Source organism: Erinaceus europaeus, chromosome 9 (genome assembly GCF_950295315.1).
Source record: "Erinaceus europaeus chromosome 9, mEriEur2.1, whole genome shotgun sequence".
Lineage (NCBI taxonomy): Eukaryota > Metazoa > Chordata > Mammalia > Eulipotyphla > Erinaceidae > Erinaceus > Erinaceus europaeus.
In genome coordinates this window covers 48,290,622-48,309,301 of record NC_080170.1, presented here as the reverse complement: position 1 = coordinate 48,309,301, position 18,680 = coordinate 48,290,622, and the positions used below count along the sequence as shown (strand labels likewise).

The window sequence follows — 18,680 nt, the reverse complement described above, 5'->3', positions numbered from 1 at the left end:
GGACTATGTGAAAGCTTGGTAGAGCTTAGGGAAGCTCTCCCATCCTTGGATGGAGGTCTAGAAAGACACCCCACTTGTTAGCCTCTCTCCTTATAGAGATGAGCCAAGAGGGAAAAGTCTCTGAGACTCAGTTTCTCCTTGTTAATCTCTCAAGCTCACAGAAACAAAGAAAGGCCTACAGGCCTCTCACACTTAGATTCCCCTGCTAGCAGGCCAAATGGCTGCCTGCTTTAGGGTTCACTCAAAGTTCACACATCCACTTCACCTTTTGATCACATAGGAGAACACACTCTATCATACACTTCCCCAACACCAGACAATGAAACCTTAACTTCTATTTCCTTGTGCACTTTGATATCTGTGATTTACATCAAGCTTCGTTTTCCTCTCCTCTACCTCACCTTACTGGTTTAACCCCTATGCTTCTCTCAAATGCCTTTAGGTAATTAACTTGCTTGCATCATTGAGACTAATCGTTTTGACCTTTATGTATCACATCAGTTCTTGTCATTACCAGCCCCCTACCATAGGGGCAAGCTGACCTTTAAGAAAGCTATAATTTCTGACATATGTGAAAAATGTTCTTTGTTTAACTCTCTATATAAGCCTATACCCATCTCCAAATAAATGAGTGTTAATACCAGATTACTCCCTGAGTCCTCCTTTCTGTATCATGCAGTCACTAGAACTGGTGAGGGAGGATCGGAGACTTACCCCCTGGCTGGATCCACTCCACGTGAGTGCCAGCAACTGACCACTTTCTGTAAATTCCTATGGAGCATCTTTAGTTACATCTCTCCAAATATATACATATATAAATATACATGTACATGTATATATGTATATACTTCTCTTTTTCCTTAACGGCACACTTCTTTGAGCTACGCGCATGTATTTAGGTGGAGATGACTGGGGATAGATGTGATTAATTAGGTCTCTTGGTGCCGGTAACTGGTTCAGAGATGGCCAAGGGATTCAATATCATCAATGAAAGCCACAGAAAATCAATTCTAGGACATATGTTATAAACTAGGGGCGAGGGGGGAAGCACGATGGACCATAAAAGCTTTAATTGGAACTTGAAGAAAGAAAGATATAAACTAGGACCGTCAAGAGATACAGGGGACCTTCCTCCAACAAACCCCAAGAATGATGCTAATAGGGGAAAACAAAGACAAGACAAAGTAAGAGATCAAGACCAGCTGACCTCTTGAGTCACAGAAGTCAGACCTGACTGCAGCCAATATTCCTCAGACTCAGGTTCATGAGTCAATGAATTCTCTCTCTCTCCCACTCCCTCTCCCTTTCTCTCTTTCCTTCTCTCTCTCTCTCTCTCTCTCTCTCTCTGTATCTCTCCTGAATGGAGTTTAAGCCAGATTTTTTTGCCCCCTTCAATTTCAGCACCATCTTATTGAGGAAATGTTGATTTACAGGAGTATTGTTGTCTACTGTCTCAGGCATACAGTTCCATAATTCCCCAAGACAGGTGTCAGTACAGCTCCCCCTCCCCCAAACTGTCATTCTCTAACTTACTGCACTAGATCCCCCACCCTCATCCCTCAGGCACAGCAACCTCCCTCCCCCATAGGTTAGTGGTAGGACTACTCCAGCAGTCCTAACTAATATGCTGTCAATTCATGTACGATAGAAATAATTAACACTTTGAGAAAACTACCAGATTCTAATAATCTTATAGTCTCCACAATGCTTAGTGCAACATCTTACAAACATTGATTCCTCCCAAAAGTGTTTTTTTAACAAAAGAATAAACAATTAACAAAAGACAACAAACTCACAGAGGACGCGGACGTCATACTGAAGGGAATCTTCTCCAGCCTCATTCACAGCCACACATGTGTATCTTCCGGCATCTTCTACCTGGGCCCTGGGAATCTGTAGTACTCGCCCACCTAAAAAAAAAAATACCCCAGGATTTTAAATCTTAGAGTGAACATTGGTCAGAGCTGATGATGGACAGTGTCAGAACTAATGACTTCCTTGCATTTCCTCTCAAGGTTCATAATTCACCTTGTGGCTCTATTTTCATTTCACAAACCATTTTTATAACAAACACTGTATTTCTAAAAAGTGATCTAATATATAATTCAGATCATCTGAACAATGAATAGCTTGTCTAGATTGATTTTAAAGGAGAGATATTACTCTGTGCTTCTCATTGTGTTCTATGGGGAGTGTTATAATTAGTAATATCTTGTTTTTTACACTGTTAGATGCAAGAACTGGTTTGAGAAAGCCATAGATAGGGATATCTATGAATATATGTGCGAAGCAGGTCCCTTGCAGGTGGGGTGCTGGGGGGCTCGAACCGGGATCCTTATGCCAGTCCTTGTGCTTCGCACCATGTGTGCTTAACCTGCTGCTACCACCCAACTCCCGCTAACTGCCTTTTTAACTTTTCATGCTGATGATGGAGTCACAGAACTTGGGTGGTGGGAAGGATATAGAATTATACCCCTGTTATCTCATCATTTTTTAAATCAATATTAAATCACTAGTAAAGAATTTTATTCACCAACATTTACTGATTATTTATATTAAAAAATTTATAACTATCATATACATATTGAAAGTTTTCTGAGACATCAGAGAATAAGTGGGAGACATAATACCTTATTCCCCTAAAAATGCATAAACCTGTTTTTTATAAGAACAAAGATGATCCCTTATATAACACAATGATCCAAATCAGGAAACTTAATATCAATATAAAACACAATTGATCTCATAACACATACAGAGGGGGAAAGAAAGACATCCACAGACCTGCTTCACCACTTGTGAAGTGACTCCCTTGCAGATGGGGAGTTGGGGGGCTTGAACCAGTATCCTTGTGCTTCGTACTATGTGTGCTAATCCAGTGCACTACTGTCTTACTGCCTGTCTCACCCCTCCCCTTCTTTTTAACTTGAGCATTGCTTATTTCTACCACTGGTGGTGCTAGAATTAAAACTCTTTTGTGCAAATCTGATGAACCACCATTTCACAAATTCCCCAAGATTAGTAATCATTTTCATTTAATCTCCTAAAATATCAGTTTAGTCAACTGAAATGAAATGTGCATACAGTGAAATGTACTAAATGTACAATTTCATGAATTTTGACAAGTCTACTTGGATGCATGCTAAAAGTAAATCGTTTTTTTAAAAATTAAGTTATTTATTATTCGATAGAGACAAAGTTTAGAAGCTGAGAGGAGCAGGGGAGATAGAGAGGGAGAGACAGTGAGACACCTGCAGTCCTGCTTCACCACTCGTGAACCTTTTTTCCCCTGCAGATGAGGATCAGGGTTTTGAACCTGTGTCCTTGCACCTTGTAATGTGTGGGTTTAACCAAGTGCCCCACCACCTGGAACCTCTAAAATTTTGCTATTGATTTATAAATACATTTATAAAGCAGTAACTATTTATAAAGATATTTTATTTATTTTAATTTTTTTCATTCATTTATTTACTGGAGAGAGATAATCAAGAGGGAAGGAGTTACAGAGAAAGAGAAAAAGAGAAAGACCACTATAGCGCTGTTTTACCGCCTGTGAACCTTTCCCCCTGTGGGTGGGGAGCAAGGGGCTAGAACCTGGGTCTTTGCACACTGTAATGCATGTGCTCTACCAGGTGTACCACTGTCCATCCCCTCAACTATATTTTATAATACATTACTAATAATGCATGGAAGTAAAACGGATTATTTCATCACACTGTTAGAGAAATAGAGGCACAAAGAAGCCGAAGGACTCCCTTAAGTTTATAGGGTGATCTTTTAGTTGAGCTGAAATTAACTAAGGAGTTGTCTTCTATGCTACTTCTCAATTGAGCTTCTCCTGACTTTAAGATCCATGGATGCTGACAGAAGTTGGCTGTTCATTTCTGTTAAATTCCATGATCAGAAAACTCATCAGTTCATCAGGTCTAAAAAATAAATCTTTTTTTTTCCCCTTTGCTTCCAGGGTTATCACTGGGGCTATGAATCCACTGCTCCTGGTGGCCATTTTTTTTCCATCTTATCGTATAGGACAGAGAACAATTAAGAGGGGAGAGGGAGATAGGGAGAGAGAAAGCCAGACACCTGCAGACCTTCTACACAGGTGGGGAGCCGGGGCCTTTAACCCAGATCCTTGTGTAGGTCCTTGCACTAGTGCACTTAACCAGGAGCACCACCACCCAGACTGCAAAAGTAAATCATTAAAATGTTGTGTTCAGGGGCCTGGAGCACAGGACTTGCATGGGTGAGACACCAAGTTTAATCTGTACTACCACATACTCTGGAGTGGAACAGTGATCTGATCTCTCTTTTTAAAGAAATTAACATGTAATTCTGTTGTAAAATATAAACTTCAGGGACCAGGCTGTGGTACACCAAGCTGAGCACACACACAAATTACAGGACTCAAGGATCCCAGTTCAAGCCCCCAGTTCTCATCTGCAAGGGGGGAAAAGTCACAAGTAATGAAGCAAGTTTTTTTTAATATAATTTCTTTTTTTTTAATATTTATTTTATTTATTTATTCCCTTTTGTTGCCCTTGTTGTGTTTTATTGTTGTAGTTATTATTGTTGTTGTCGTTGTTGGATAGGACAGAGAGAAATGGAGAGAGGAGGGGAAGACAGAGAGGAGGAGAGAAAGATAGACACCTGCAGACCTGCCTCACCGCTTGTGAAGCGACTCCCCTGCAGGTGGGGAGCTGGGGTTTGAACTGGGATCCTTATGCCGGTCCTTGTGCTTTGCGCCACCTGCGCTTAACCCGCTGCGCTACAGCCCGACTCCCGTGAAGCAAGTTTTATAGGTGTCTCTCTGTCTCCCTCTCCTTTCACTTTCTCTCTGTCCTATCAAATAAAATAAAATTTAAAAATAAAATAACTCATAAATAAATAAATATTTACCTGGCATAATCAATACTCTGTCACTGGAGGTCAGGGGGTGGCCATCTTTGTACCATGTCAGTGTGGGAGGGGGTGCGGCGTGGGTCTCACAATAGAGAGAAATGGGGTTGTTGATGATCACATCTTTGGCTTCACCAATCCTGCCTGTATCCAGCATGTTTCCCATTTCCCAGAGTTTCTGAAAGCTTGGAGGGACTGAGGAAGAAAGACATGAAATTATGGACACATAATAAAGTTGGTGTTAAACCATTAGACAAAAAGCTTGGCTATATTTTCACAAGAGTGATTTGTACATTTCATAAACTTGACAAGATGCAAATATATTCACCTACCAGTTCTAGTCCTTTGTCTAAAAACAAAAAGTAGACCAAAGTCAGGCTGTGTGTGTGTGTGTGTGTGGGGGGGGCACACTACTGTTTAGTGTGTTTACTGTTTAGTCCTATTAATGGACTTATAATCATGACAAAAGGGCAGTATACATGGCTGTGAAATGTGATCACAGAAGGTAAAATAAAATTTGAACAAATATTGGCTCAGTTGAAAGAATCCTCCAAATTAAGAATATTAAAAAAAATCCTACAATCAGGATTATTAACTCATTAACACAAATAAGGGGGCATTGTCAAAGTTTCTTGGGAACAAGTACGAACTATCTAGAAAGTCATTTTTCTGTATATCCTAAAGCCATTTTTATAGGAATTATACTTTACTTTAAATTTTCCATGATTAGCAACTTAGTAAAATTAAGGATATGAAAATGTTTAAAATATATGGCTACTTGAAAGTTAGAGACGAATAGTGAAAACTTGGAAACAAACAAGTATTTTACAGTAAAAGCCTGGTTAAATCAATGTTTGCTTATTCAAATGATAAAACAGGTATTATTAAAATTATGTTTGGATGAACAGTATCAATATCAGAGCAGGCATAATTTATTTAGTATTTTTCTAAAAGCTTCACATATTCTGATTTTTTTTTTTGCCACTGGAGTTATCGCTGGGGCTCAGTGCTGGCACTACGAAGTCACTGCTCCTGGTGGCCTTTTTTTCTTTTCTTACAGCAAAGCCACTTCCTTGGCCAGTATAAATGCTTGTTTTAAAAAAAAATTGGGATAAAATATTAATTTTGGAAAAAAAAATTAAACATGACAAAGAAGTATGTATTTTGCGTGCGACCAGTCTGCCAATGTAGCATACAGAAAGAAAAAAAAAAATCAGAAGGAAACACACATCACTAATTATAAAGTAATCCTAAACATTCTGTGTTGACATCTAGAGTTTTAGTAATGAATGGATATTATCAACAGGAAAAAACAAAAGTCAAACTAAGTCAAATATCTTTTTCATAGTCTTGGCAGACCACAACAATTAAGTTATATTATATGCAATAAAAAGTCATGATTGTTACCTTGTATATTCACATCAAAATCCAGCTCATCTTCACCTGCAATATTAGATGCTACACAAGTGTATCGTCCTGTATCTGATATTTGCGCCTCCTTTATTTGAAGTGTATGTCCATTCGCAGCAATGTTAACATGATCGTCTGACTTAAGGGGCTATTATTTAATCATAATAATGTTAACATAAGTACTCTAAAACATACTCTAAAAGACCACACCGTTGATATATTCCATGTTTCATTAACAAGCAAAAATATTACTATATGTGAAATATTCAAAGTAGCAAGTTATTTTACTTTAAGTAAACTGGCTGATTTGGAGTTAGTCACATTTTTATTTATTGACAATTGCAGCTTTCTTATCCAGTATAAAGTGCTGTCAGAATTTTCTGAAAGGGAAGGGGGCTGGCAGATGGCATTGGACTCCTGGTGTAGAATGGCAGACAGACAAGGACCTAAGTTAGGGGTGATAGTGCTTTGTAGACACCTATCATGGGTAGATGAGAAATTACACGCCATATGCCAACAACTGTACTCTAATCCATTTACCACTAAATAAAGTGAAATAGTCCAATGCTTTATCCACTGTGCCACCTCCCAGATCATGATACATTTTTCTCTATGGTAAAAAATGCTCCTAGGTAGCAAGTCTTGTGTATGTTTATTAGCAAAAATATCTTAGATTATCTCATATTTTAAAAAGCCTATTATTTATTATGATTTTGTAGAGAATGCTAGAGTTTTTAAAATAGAAGGTTTAGGGAAGACCTTTATATGGCCTGATTTGATCTAAAATTTATTATTACTCCTTACAAAATATCATTACTTCACAAATTAAAAAATTAACCTAATGATATTTGTCTTATGTTGATAAAATAGACTTAACAAGACATTTAAAATTTTCTAAATATTTCTATTTAAAATAAAACTGCTTCTTAGCCCTAAAGATTCTAGTCCATAGTTCTCTGTCATTCCTTCTAATAATATTTTTCCTCATAATTCTTGGTGGTTTCAATACCCACTATATGTTATCAGTTTCCTTGATGACTTCTCTTTTAATTTTCTTGTCCCCATCACTCTTTCTTTCTCTTTTCTCTCCTCCTCCACTGCTGAATTCTGATTTATAGTGGTACTGAGCACTGAACCTGGGAGCTTTGGTGACTCAGGCATGAAAGTCTTTTTGTGTAACCACTATGCTATTACCTCAGTTCTCCTAAGACTCTTTTAAATACAAAACAGGAGAGGTTTACCTAAACCAATAATCATATTTCCTTATTCTATTTGCTCCTCTTAACATTTTTTTCTTTTTGTTGTCATTGGGGTTTCACTGTGCTCCAGGCTGATTTTTCAGACAAAAAGACAGAAACAGGGAGAAAAAAAGTCATGTGCATGACAAAGCAGCACACTACTCAAGTGAGCTATCTCACAGGTCCACCATTTCCTCTGTTTGTTTTGTTTTTATTGCCACCAGGGTTATTGCTGGAGTCTGGTGCCAGCACTACAACACCCACCCCCCCACACTTTTTCTTTCTTTCTCTCTCTCTCTTTTTTTCTAATTTCTTTATTAGCTAGGACAGAGAGAAATTAAGAGAGGAGGTAGAGATAGAAAGGGAGAGAGAAAGATAGACACCTGCAGACTTACTTCACTGCTCGTGAAGCAGAACCCTTTCGGGTGGGAAGCAAGGGCTCCAACCTAGGTGCTTAAGCTTGGTAATATATGTGCTTAATTAGCTGCACTAGCATCCGACACCCCCACCCCCCAACTTTCTAACCCACTTTTCTAGTATCCCAACTCCAAAACCTTTTTGAAGCTTATGGGAATACGTTGAATCCACAACCCTGCAATCTTTCCATGCATGGTCTCTCACTCTAATCTCTATTCTGTTTGATGCAGATGAGGCAAATTGTGTCATTGATTCCTTTTATCAACCCTCCATCCCTTGTCCACACTCCCCTTATTTTATTTCCCTGATAAAACTCCAATCCTTGTTAAAATCAGACTGAGCCCATTCTAGATCTCCCCAGGTCTACTCAAGGTCATTCCTCCAGCAAATGTGTCCTCTCTCACCTACAAGGATGTCAAGTTAATATCTTTCTGGATGATCTATGTTTGCATGCAACATAGTACTATTTCCTCCATCAAAAACCAAAAACAAACAAACAAAAAAAAACCCCTCCTTAGATTGTAGCTTACCTATTCATTTTAGACTCTCTCTCTCTATATATATATATTTTGCCTCCAGGATTATTGCTGGGGCTTGGTGCCTACACTATGCTCCTGGAAGCTATTCCCCCTTTTTTGTTGCCCTTGTTGGTTTTCATTGATGTTGTTATTATTATTATTATTGTTAGTATTATTGTTGTTATTGTTGTCAGGTCAGAGAGAAATCCAGAGAGAAGGGGAAAACAGAGGAGAGACAGACAACTGCAGACCTGCTTCACCGCTTGTGAATTGACCCCCCTGCAGATGGAGAGCTAGACGCTCAAACCCAGATTCTTCCACCCATCTTTGCCTTTGCGCCATGTGTGCTTAACCTGCTGTGCCACCACCTGGCACCCACAATATTGCTTTCTTTAAAGAATGAAATAAATAGAAAGTAAGAACTAGTGATTTTTAAAAATATATAGAGTAGGGGCCTGACCCTAAACAATAAGACATTTGCTAGTTTGAAGTATCATAATTAGATCATTTCAGAGTCTAGATCTTAAGCTATAGTTCATCTATTCACTGTGAAACAAAGTAAAAGAAAAAACTGGTGTATTTCTAGACTTCATCCAGTGTGTGTGTGTGTGTGTGTGTGTGTGCATTAGTGACCAGATAATAAAAGGCTTTAGGTAAAGTTTAAAATAAAATAATGACGGTGGGGGTAGATAACAATGGTTATGCAAACAGAGACTCTCATGCCTGATTGCACTACCGTAAGCCAGAGCTGAGCAATACTCTGGGAAATATAATAAATAAAATAAAATAATGAGGTTTCAAAAGAAGGAGGAATTATTTGCTTCCAGCAAACTCATACAACATTGATACAGCACTATGAAGTGTGTTGGTACCCAGAAGAGAAAAAAACAACAAACTGTAAAGAGAACATGGTGGGAGTTCCATAGTTGGAATGGCTTCCAGATGAAACTGGATTTCAGTGATTGTTTTCCCTCTAGTTGCCAGAGTTGCCTACTCCATCTTTGATCCAAAGAAAAATGAAGCTCATTCATTGTGAAACTTAAATCACGACTCTAACCTGAACGTCTATAACTAGAAATGAGTTGACTGGTTGATGATGCATTGGACAGGACAAATGGTAATTTAACCTTTCCATCTGTATAAGGCTAGCAACTAGAAGAAATCTATTTTGGTCTAAAAATACCAACACATATCTTTTAAACAATGATGTCATAAAATGAGTTGGAGGAGAAATAAGGGTGTGTGGTCTGAAAGAGCACATACTAAAGGATCTGTCTTTAATTCAAGACCTCTTATTGCCACCAAGTAATTGTATCCGGTACTTAACTGTGTTTGCTTTTTCTATTCATCTAGGAATATTAAAAATGCCATTTCCACTAAACAGTTGAACATATTTTAAGAAAGTTCTGAATAAACTCAGCCTCTGTGTTAAATACCTGCCATTCTAATCTGGTTTAACCATTTTTGTGTTTCTCCTCCATAAAGTTACTTGACAAACCACATAGCACAAAGATCTTTCCCCAGGGGAAGGTGGCCAGAGTTTCAGTCAACTACTAATATGTACAAAACAGTTCTTGAAACTTACTAGCAATGGAATAATAAAATTAGTGAGCGTGGTCCAAAGGGGTGTGTGTGTGTGTGTGTGTGTGTGTGTGTGTGTGTGTGTGTTTGCAGTCTTAGAAACTTGGAATTGTGCTAGTTTTAAGGTGGTTTGGATTCTGAGTCACTTTTTCTTTTTCTTTCTTCAATGAACTATTTTTGTCTAAAAGAAACCAACAGAAAATGAAAAAAGCTTGTGACTCACCTGTCCATCCTTGTACCAACTGAGCGAGGCAGAAGGAATTGCATACGCTTCACATTCCAAGGTCAGGGTATTGTTTACTTTGATCTTCACTTCTTTGGGGGAAAGACCTGATCCAAAGAGATCTCCTTTATTGATTATGGGTGGAACTGTGTAAAAACGAAGATTTAAGAGTTAAACATTAGGCCTTCTAAATATATGGAATATCATGGAATTCACACTAAGGTTCACTATCAAAAAAACCAAGGAAGTAACTGAGACATTTTCTCTGTGTTCCTTTCATCAAAGACCTATTAGTTAGCATTTTATGAAATGGTAGTGTTCTGATACATAAAGGGAAGAAAACCTTTTTCCTGTCTTCATAATTTTAATACCACCAATGAGGCTAGTATTCTTTAGAGAGCAGTTAGGTTTCCAGATACTGCCCGAATATGACCCATAAAAAGTATTTTAAAGTTTTGAAAGGAACCAAATCAAAAAACAAAAGACAACTAGAAAGATACACTTCCTTATAAGAACAAATTCCAAAATTATAAAGTGAAGTGATTAATAGTAACATGAACTTCATTTTTTTAATGGGTATTTTATTCATAGGTCAGTGCAGAGTGGATCAGTCCAAAGTCATCTAGGGACTTATCTTGGGCTACTGATTAGAATATATTCACTTAAGAAAGAGATTTATACATAAAAGCAAATAGCTCAGTTCAAAGGACAATTCAGACAGAAAAGCAGATAAATGTAAGGGAAGGCCACTGAAAAATCTCCAACAAGAGGTCAGTGAGCAGACTGAAATTCTTCACATCTTTAGACAACTGAGGTCATGGGCCTAATGCTTAGCTCTACTTCCATCTCAGTGAAGTTAGTTGCATCAACAGCACTCTTTAACGATACGCATGAGTAATTATAACCTCAAGATGAAAAACAGGACAGAAAGAGAAAACTCAGGGAAGAGCTGATCATCACAGTGTTCATTCGGAACTTACTGTAGACTTTTACTTCATAGTGCTTTATTGTTTCCCCTGCCTCATTAGTGGCCACACAAGAGTATCTGCCTGCATTGTCCTCCTGTGCATTTAGAATCTGCAGGGTCCTACCACCTGCAAAATCAAAGAACAACAAAGAATCACTGAGTGATAGTGACAGCAAAGTCTGTGTAAATGACCACAATTTTAGTTCTTACGTTAATATATTTCTTTACACCACACTTCTGATATATATATATTGCTATTACGGTTATCACAGGGACTTGGTGCCTGGTAAATGTCTTTTTATTGCCATCAGCATTACCATTTGGATTTGGTGCCTATATAAGGAATCTACCACTCTCTGTGGCCCCATTTTCTCCCTCCCTCCCTCACTTCCTTCCTTCCTTCTATCCTTCCTTTTCTTTCCTCCCTCCCTCCTTTTTGATAGGGACAGATAGAAACTGAAAGGAATGGTGGAGAGAGAGAGGAAGAGAGACACAGCACTGCTTCACAGCTCCTGAAACTTCCCCCTCCCTTCTTTCTACAGTCAGTGTCCTAGGGCTTGAACCGGGGTCCTTGTGCATGGTAATATGGTTATTATAGCAAGTGTAGCACTCACCAGCCCCTCTTGATATTTAACACAAGACAAACTGCAATCTAGACTATGTGCTGTGAGGACAGTCCTCAGAGGGAATTACTCTCATTCATTCTGACCCTGCTATGCCTTTTTATTTTTGCCTCCAGGGTTATCGCTCGGGCTCAGTGCTGGGGCTCAGTGCCAACACTATGAATCCATTGCTCCTAGTGGTGATTTTTTCCATTTTATTGGATAGTGCAGAGAGAAACTAAGAGAGAAGGGGAAGAGAAAGGGAAAGAGAAAGAGACATCTGCAGATTTGCTTCACCGCTTGTGAACCCCCCCACTTCCTCCCGCCCCTGCTGCAGGTGAGGAGCTCGAACCTGGATCCTTGCACAGGTCCTTGCACTTTGTACTAGGTGCACTTAACCCAGATGCACCACTGCTTGACCCCTAAGACTATAACTTCATAAAACCAGTGATCATAGCTACAAGTTATTTCTATTCCGTACATATTGCCAGGCATTGATGATGAATAAATAAACTCCCTTAATCTAAATAGTAACTCTCCTTCAATGCTTAATTCAATAAGAAATCAATTTCTAACTTGCTTGCCATCCAACATTATATTTTAGCATTAATCTATGTAGTGACATTTATTTATCAACCTTTTAAGTTAGATTTTTTTGAAAGAGATGGAGGGACAGAGAAGGAGAGAGAGAGAGAGGGAGAGAGAGAGAGGAGGAGGAGGAAGGGAGGGAGGGAGGGAGGGAGAGAGAGAGAGAGAGAGAGAGAGATGCAACCTAAGACCAAAGAATTGAAGTTTCCTTCAATGTGCTGGAGGCCAGGCTTGATCCTGGATCATGTGCAGGACAAAGCAGCACATTGTCCAAGTGAGCTATTTAGTCAACCCTAATTAGATGTTTTATTGGATCTTCTAAAAAGTAATTTCAGCAAGTCTTTAAAAAGTAATTTTAGGTTGTTGGGCGGTAGCGCAGCACATGGCACAAAGCACAAGGACCAGCGTAAGGATCCGGTTCGAGCCCCCGGCTCCCCATCTGCAGGGGAGTCGCTTCACAGGTGGTGAAGCAGGTCTGCAGGTGTCTTTCTCTCCCCCTCTCTGTCTTCCCCTCCTCTCTCCATTTCTCTCTGTCCTATCCAACAACAATGACATCAATAACAACAATAACTACAACAACAATTAAAAAAGGGCAACCAAAAGGGAAAATAAATATAAAAAATGTAATTTTATTCCTGTGCTAAATGTGAATACTTATGGGTCCTGGGTCAGATTGATGAGGTAAACAGTTACTTTTATTCATAGATTTTTCTTCAAGTCTGGGAGCTACTCTCTGCCCTAACTAATCCAGCTTTCTAGCCCTATTCTCAACTTTGACACTATCTTCCCAAACAATATTCTCAGTCTACCTGCATGTTAGACATCAAGCTCAAGCAAGAATTTCTAAAGTCATGGGCCCCTAAGAACATACCTAAAATAGTCTTCCTAGCTTCTTTCTACCCTAAAATCACTATTATCATCTGCTCTATTCTACTTTGGGTTATTGTTTATTAATCATTTTTTTCCTGTTTTATACTGCCTTTCAGCCACCAAGGTGCAGACACTACTAGGATTCCATCCTGACTTCCCTGGGCAGACGACCTCACCAATGTGTCCTGGAACTTCACCTCCCCAGAGCCCTTCCCACTAAGGAGAGATAGAACAGACTGGAGTTATGGATCGACCTGCCAACATCCATATCCAGTGGAGAAGCAATTACAGAAGCCAGAACTCCCACTTTCTGCACCCCATAAAAAATTTTGGTCCATACTCCCAGAGGGGGAGAGAAGTGTTAGGGGAAGATGACGAGAGGGCTATGAACTACAATTCCATCAAGACATAAAGGGAGAAGAGGAAAAAAGGAAGGACATTTGGAAGTAGTAATTGGTCTAGATGTGACTTAGAAAGGAAGGACCATAAAACAAAGTGGGCAAATACATAATTACAGATAACTACAGAAATAATAGTCAAGCCATATCTGTGACGTTGGGAGAACTACTGCAGTTTCCAACGGAGGGGAAGGGGACACAGAACTCTAGTGGTAGGAATGGTGTGGAATTATACCCGTTATCTCATAATTTGGTAAATCAATATTAAATAATTAATAAAAAAACTATTTTCAAGTACCTTCAATTATTACAATACACAAATTATTTTTCAAATACCAGTTAAACATAATAGAACCAACAACATAAGTGTTTTTTTATACTAAGTATGAGTCTTTCTTATTTATTTTTCAACAACAGTACATAACACAAATGCATCTTGAACATCTAAAGTAAACTAATTACCTGGAAGAATACGAATATTCCGGTTGGATTCTAGAGGAGTTCCATCCTTAAACCAGGTAATAGTGGCTGGGGGGTAAGAATAAGCTTCACAGACCAAAGAAGTAGGATTGTTAAGGATGACAGTGACATCTTCAGGGCTGCCATCACTATCCACACCAGCAATTGTAGGAGACACTAAAACAGATTTGAAATGTGGTTGACGGAACTTACTTGTGCACTTCTAAACTTCATGTCAACTTTAGATAAAAATACTCAAACAACTGTACATAGAAATTTGAGCCTTGATAGAAAAATCTGGATTTCAGATATGGATTTTAAAAGTCGCCAGTTCCTATGAGATGATGACTAAAACTCTGGGGATAATACTTATTACAGGAAGAGATTATCTAGGGTAAACTGCTAATTAATTAAAAGAAAATGAGCAGATGTACTTAGGCGCTTCAAATAAAACAATCTTATAGTAGATGAGAATTCAGACATGTCTGATCCTCTAAGATTTGCAGCAAAGCTTATGCCTACCTAACACATTAAGACTGAAACTTTTGCTCTTGTCACCAGCTGTATTAGAGGCCAAGCAGGAATATCTTCCAGTGTGCGACACTTGAGCATTGGTTATTTGAAGGAAACGGCCACCAGACATAATGTGATGAGTATCATCTTCTTGGAGAAGCTGTCCATCTTTGTGCCATGTTATTTCTGGCACTGGCATCCCTACAATAACAACAACAAAAAAGCCATTTCTGAGAGTTATCTAGTGATCACATGTTTATAATTAGCAACTAAAAGAAGGCACTTTGGGGCACGGGTTAATGCTCAGCTGGTACAGGGCAGGACTTGCATGACTAAGGCTCCTAGTCCAGTGTGGCATTGCATGTACTAGAGCAGTGTTCTATTTTCTTTTTCTTTTTCTTTTCTCTCTCTTCTCTCCATGTAAATTTTATATGAAATAAATACATATTTGCAGCTAGGTAGATGGTGTGGTGGCAATGCACAGGGCTTGCAGACATGGTCCTGGGCTCAATCCTCAGCACTGTACATGTAGAGAGATGTTCTGGTTTTCTCTCTCTCTTTTTTACATTAAAAAACATATTAAATACTGTTTTAATGTGATCAAATAAACTTTTTTTTTGAAAATTTAAAACCATTAAAGTATATCCTGTTAAGAAAGACGGTGAGGTTATTATATTAAAAGTGAAATGTTGACCTGTATTGGCTATGAAGAGTTAGGTAGACAAGTATAACTGGAAATTTCAGATAAGCTACTGAACTTAGTAGCTTTTAGTATTTATTTATTTATTTATTTATTTATTTATTTATTTATTTATTTGCCACCAGGGTTATCAGTCGCTTGTGAAGCGACTCCCCTGCAGGTGGGGAGCCGGGGGCTCAAACCGGAATCCTTACGCCAGTCCTTGCGCTTTGCGCCACGTGCACTTAACCCGCTGCACTACCGCCTGACTCCCTTTTATTGCTTTTTAATTCTCTTGGCAATACACTTTTATCACCTGCAATCAGAGAAAGCTGTTTACATTACCAATCCTAAATTTACTTCTGGTTTGGATTTTATCTTGTATGGAACTGGAAGTCATTAAAACATTTTGGATGGAAAACAGTATGGAGGTTGCTCCAAAAATTAAAAATAGAACTACCATATGATCCAGTCATTCTACTTCTGGGCATATAGCCAAAGGAAATGCAATGACTATCTCTAAGAGATATCTATGCTCCCACGGCACTGCAGCATCAGTCACAATAGTCAGGACAACTTACACGTTTGTCAGCAGGTGAACTGATAAAGAAAATGTGCTATTGATATACAATATGCTATTATCCAACCACTGAGACATTTTGTCATCTGTACCATGACAGAGGGACCTTGAGGATGTTATGCTAAGTGAAACAAGTGAGACTGAAAAGTAATGTATGATCTCACTTATATGTGGAATCTAGCAAAAATAAATACCCAGAGAAAAAAAGATGTGTGATTGTCACAGTGGTAATCTGGGGTGGGAGAAGTGGCTGAAGGTGCTCAGGTTAGAAATCAGTTCACATCTTCAGTCTCTTTAGTCAGCATAGAAATCACTTCTGGGGATGCAATGTATAGTGTGGCAACTAGAATTAACAATAATGTACTGTTGCACAGAGAGCACATCTTTTTAAAAACATTTTTCTGGGGGCTGGGTGGTAGTGCACCTGGTTAAGCACACGTTAGAATGTACAAGGAATCCAGGTTCAAGCCCCCAGTCCCTACCTGCAGGGGGAAAACTTTGCAAGTAGTAAAGCAGTGCTGCAGATGTCTCTCTTTCTCTCTCCCTTTCTATCACCCCCCCTCCCTCTTGACTTCTGGCTGTCTCTATCCAATAAATAAAGATAATAATAATAATAATAATAATAATGGAATATTCTCCATGTTAAGAAAAGAAAGCAGTTTAAAAAATTAACATTTTTTCCTTTGGAAAATAGATTTTATTCAATTACATATAACTTAATTTACATTCAAAGGTACAGTACTTGAATGTCCCCACCTGTAGAGAAGTAGCTTCACAACAGTGGAGCAGAACTGTAAGTCAGTCAGTCAGTCAGTCAGTCAGTCAGTCAGTCAGTCTCTCTCTGTCACTATCCAAAAAGACAAAAGGAAAAATTATTAATGCACTGACCACCAGCAATAACTGTGTTGGCAAAACAAACAACAAAACCACGCCTGTGCTAAAAACACAGCTTTATTTTTATTACAGCACATAACAATTCAATGTAGTAAAATTTGTTTTTAGAATTTTTTGTCTTGATTAGTCCCTCTTCCCTTTGTAAAAGGCAACTGTGTTAACAAAATGCAAACATGTTAGCAAATATTTGCCCTTGGGTATTACCCATTATTAAAAATGTCAATCCTTCCAGTCAAACTCCTTTCTAATTATCTGAAGTGAAATTTAGGGAGCCGGGCAGTGGCACAGTGGGTTAAGCATGCATGGTGGAAAGCGCACAGACCCCGGCCTAAAGATCCCAGTTCGAGCCTCTGGCCCCCCACCTGCAGGGGAGTTGCTTCACAGGTAGTGAAGCAGGTCTGCAGGTGTCTATCTTTCTCTCCCCCTCTCTGTAATCCCCTCCTCTCTTGATTTCTCTCTGTCCTATCTAACAACGACAGCAATAACAACAACAATAATGGTGACGACGATAAACAGCAAGGACAACAAATGGGAAAAAATTTTAAAAAATGAAATGAAATTTAAGACAATAGTAAAAGGAAAGCAAAAGATACAAATATACAGGAAGGAAAAGGAAACAAGAAGAGGCAAGACAAGAAACCCTGCATAAAAGTAGAAGTGGAGGGAGTCGGGCTGTAGCACAGCGGGTTAAGCGCAGATGGCGCAAAGCACAAGGACCGGCATAAGGATACCGGTTCAAACCCCGGCTCCCCACCTGCAGGGGAGTCGCTTCACAGGCGGTGAAGCAAGTCTGCAGGTGTCTATCTTTCTCTCCTCCTCTCTGTCTTCCCCTCCTCTCTCCATTTCTCTCTGTCCTATCCAAGAACGACAACAACAATAATAACTACAACAACAAAACAACAAGGGCAACAAAAGGGAATAAATTAAATATTTAAAAAAAAAAAAAAGTAGAAGTGGAATTAAACACACACACACACACACACACACACACACACACACACACACACACACACACACATATATCCAGTACTAAACTGAAAGTTCAGTGTGTTCTTTTCTTTTGTATGAATTTTCTCCCCCCCCCTCACTTTTCACTTTGGTGAAACTAGGATTTGTGCATATATAGAGTTTTTCTATTCTCACGCAGATGGAGACAGTGAGAGAGAGAGAGAGAGACATGGAGAGAGGGAGAGACATCCTCCTCCTTTGACTCTATTGCCTTTGCACCTCCGAGGGCATGAAATGGGGCCACACACAGGTGCCCGACCCAGCAAACAATGTCTCCTGCCTGGAACTGCCCTTTTATCTCCACAGAATCTGAGAAGCTTCTTCCTACACTTACCAGACATCCTAGAAAGCAAGTCCCCTCCCTCCCTCCCTTTCTTCTTTCTTTTTTCTGCTAGGTTTCACTGCTCCAGTAGACTTTCAGAAAGAAAGTGAGTGACAAAGACATCAGGAGAGATGGAAAGCTATCACATCACCGAAGTTTCTCCCAGTGTGGTGGATTGTGCACATGGCAAAGCAGGTACACTATCCAGGCAAGCTACCTTGATAGTCCTGCACACTCCATTTCAAATGCTTAATATAGAAACTTGAGGTTCTTTTCAACTCATTGAAGTAAATCACGAAGGCAATGAATAAGTAATTAATGAGTGGTGGAATGGCAGAAGTAGGAGTCCTTACCTGTCACTTCGCAAGTCAGTGTAACACTCTGTTTCTCTTTTACTTTCAAATCTTCAAATGTATTTTCACCCACAATTTGAGGTGGCACTGAAAAAAAATAGAGGTAAGTAATAATTTTTGCATCAGGATTGCTGGTTTAGGGATAAATATATGTATTTTTAAAC

At 39.0% G+C, this 18,680-nt stretch overlaps 1 protein-coding gene across 2 annotated transcripts in view; it reads right to left on the bottom strand.

The window, feature by feature from the left end:
- Positions 1-18,680, bottom strand: part of HMCN1 (hemicentin 1) — a 453,341-nt gene that overhangs the window by 133,109 nt on the left and 301,552 nt on the right. For both annotated transcript variants that reach the window (XM_060197833.1, XM_060197834.1), the window contains exons 48-55: positions 18,517-18,603; positions 14,690-14,881; positions 14,171-14,344; positions 11,264-11,377; positions 10,284-10,429; positions 6,304-6,454; positions 4,897-5,091; positions 1,797-1,910 (exon numbers count right to left, since the gene is read on the bottom strand). In XM_060197833.1, coding sequence (XP_060053816.1) covers positions 1,797-1,910; positions 4,897-5,091; positions 6,304-6,454; positions 10,284-10,429; positions 11,264-11,377; positions 14,171-14,344; positions 14,690-14,881; positions 18,517-18,603 — 1,173 coding nt within the window. The remainder of the gene's footprint in view (positions 1-1,796; positions 1,911-4,896; positions 5,092-6,303; positions 6,455-10,283; positions 10,430-11,263; positions 11,378-14,170; positions 14,345-14,689; positions 14,882-18,516; positions 18,604-18,680) is intronic.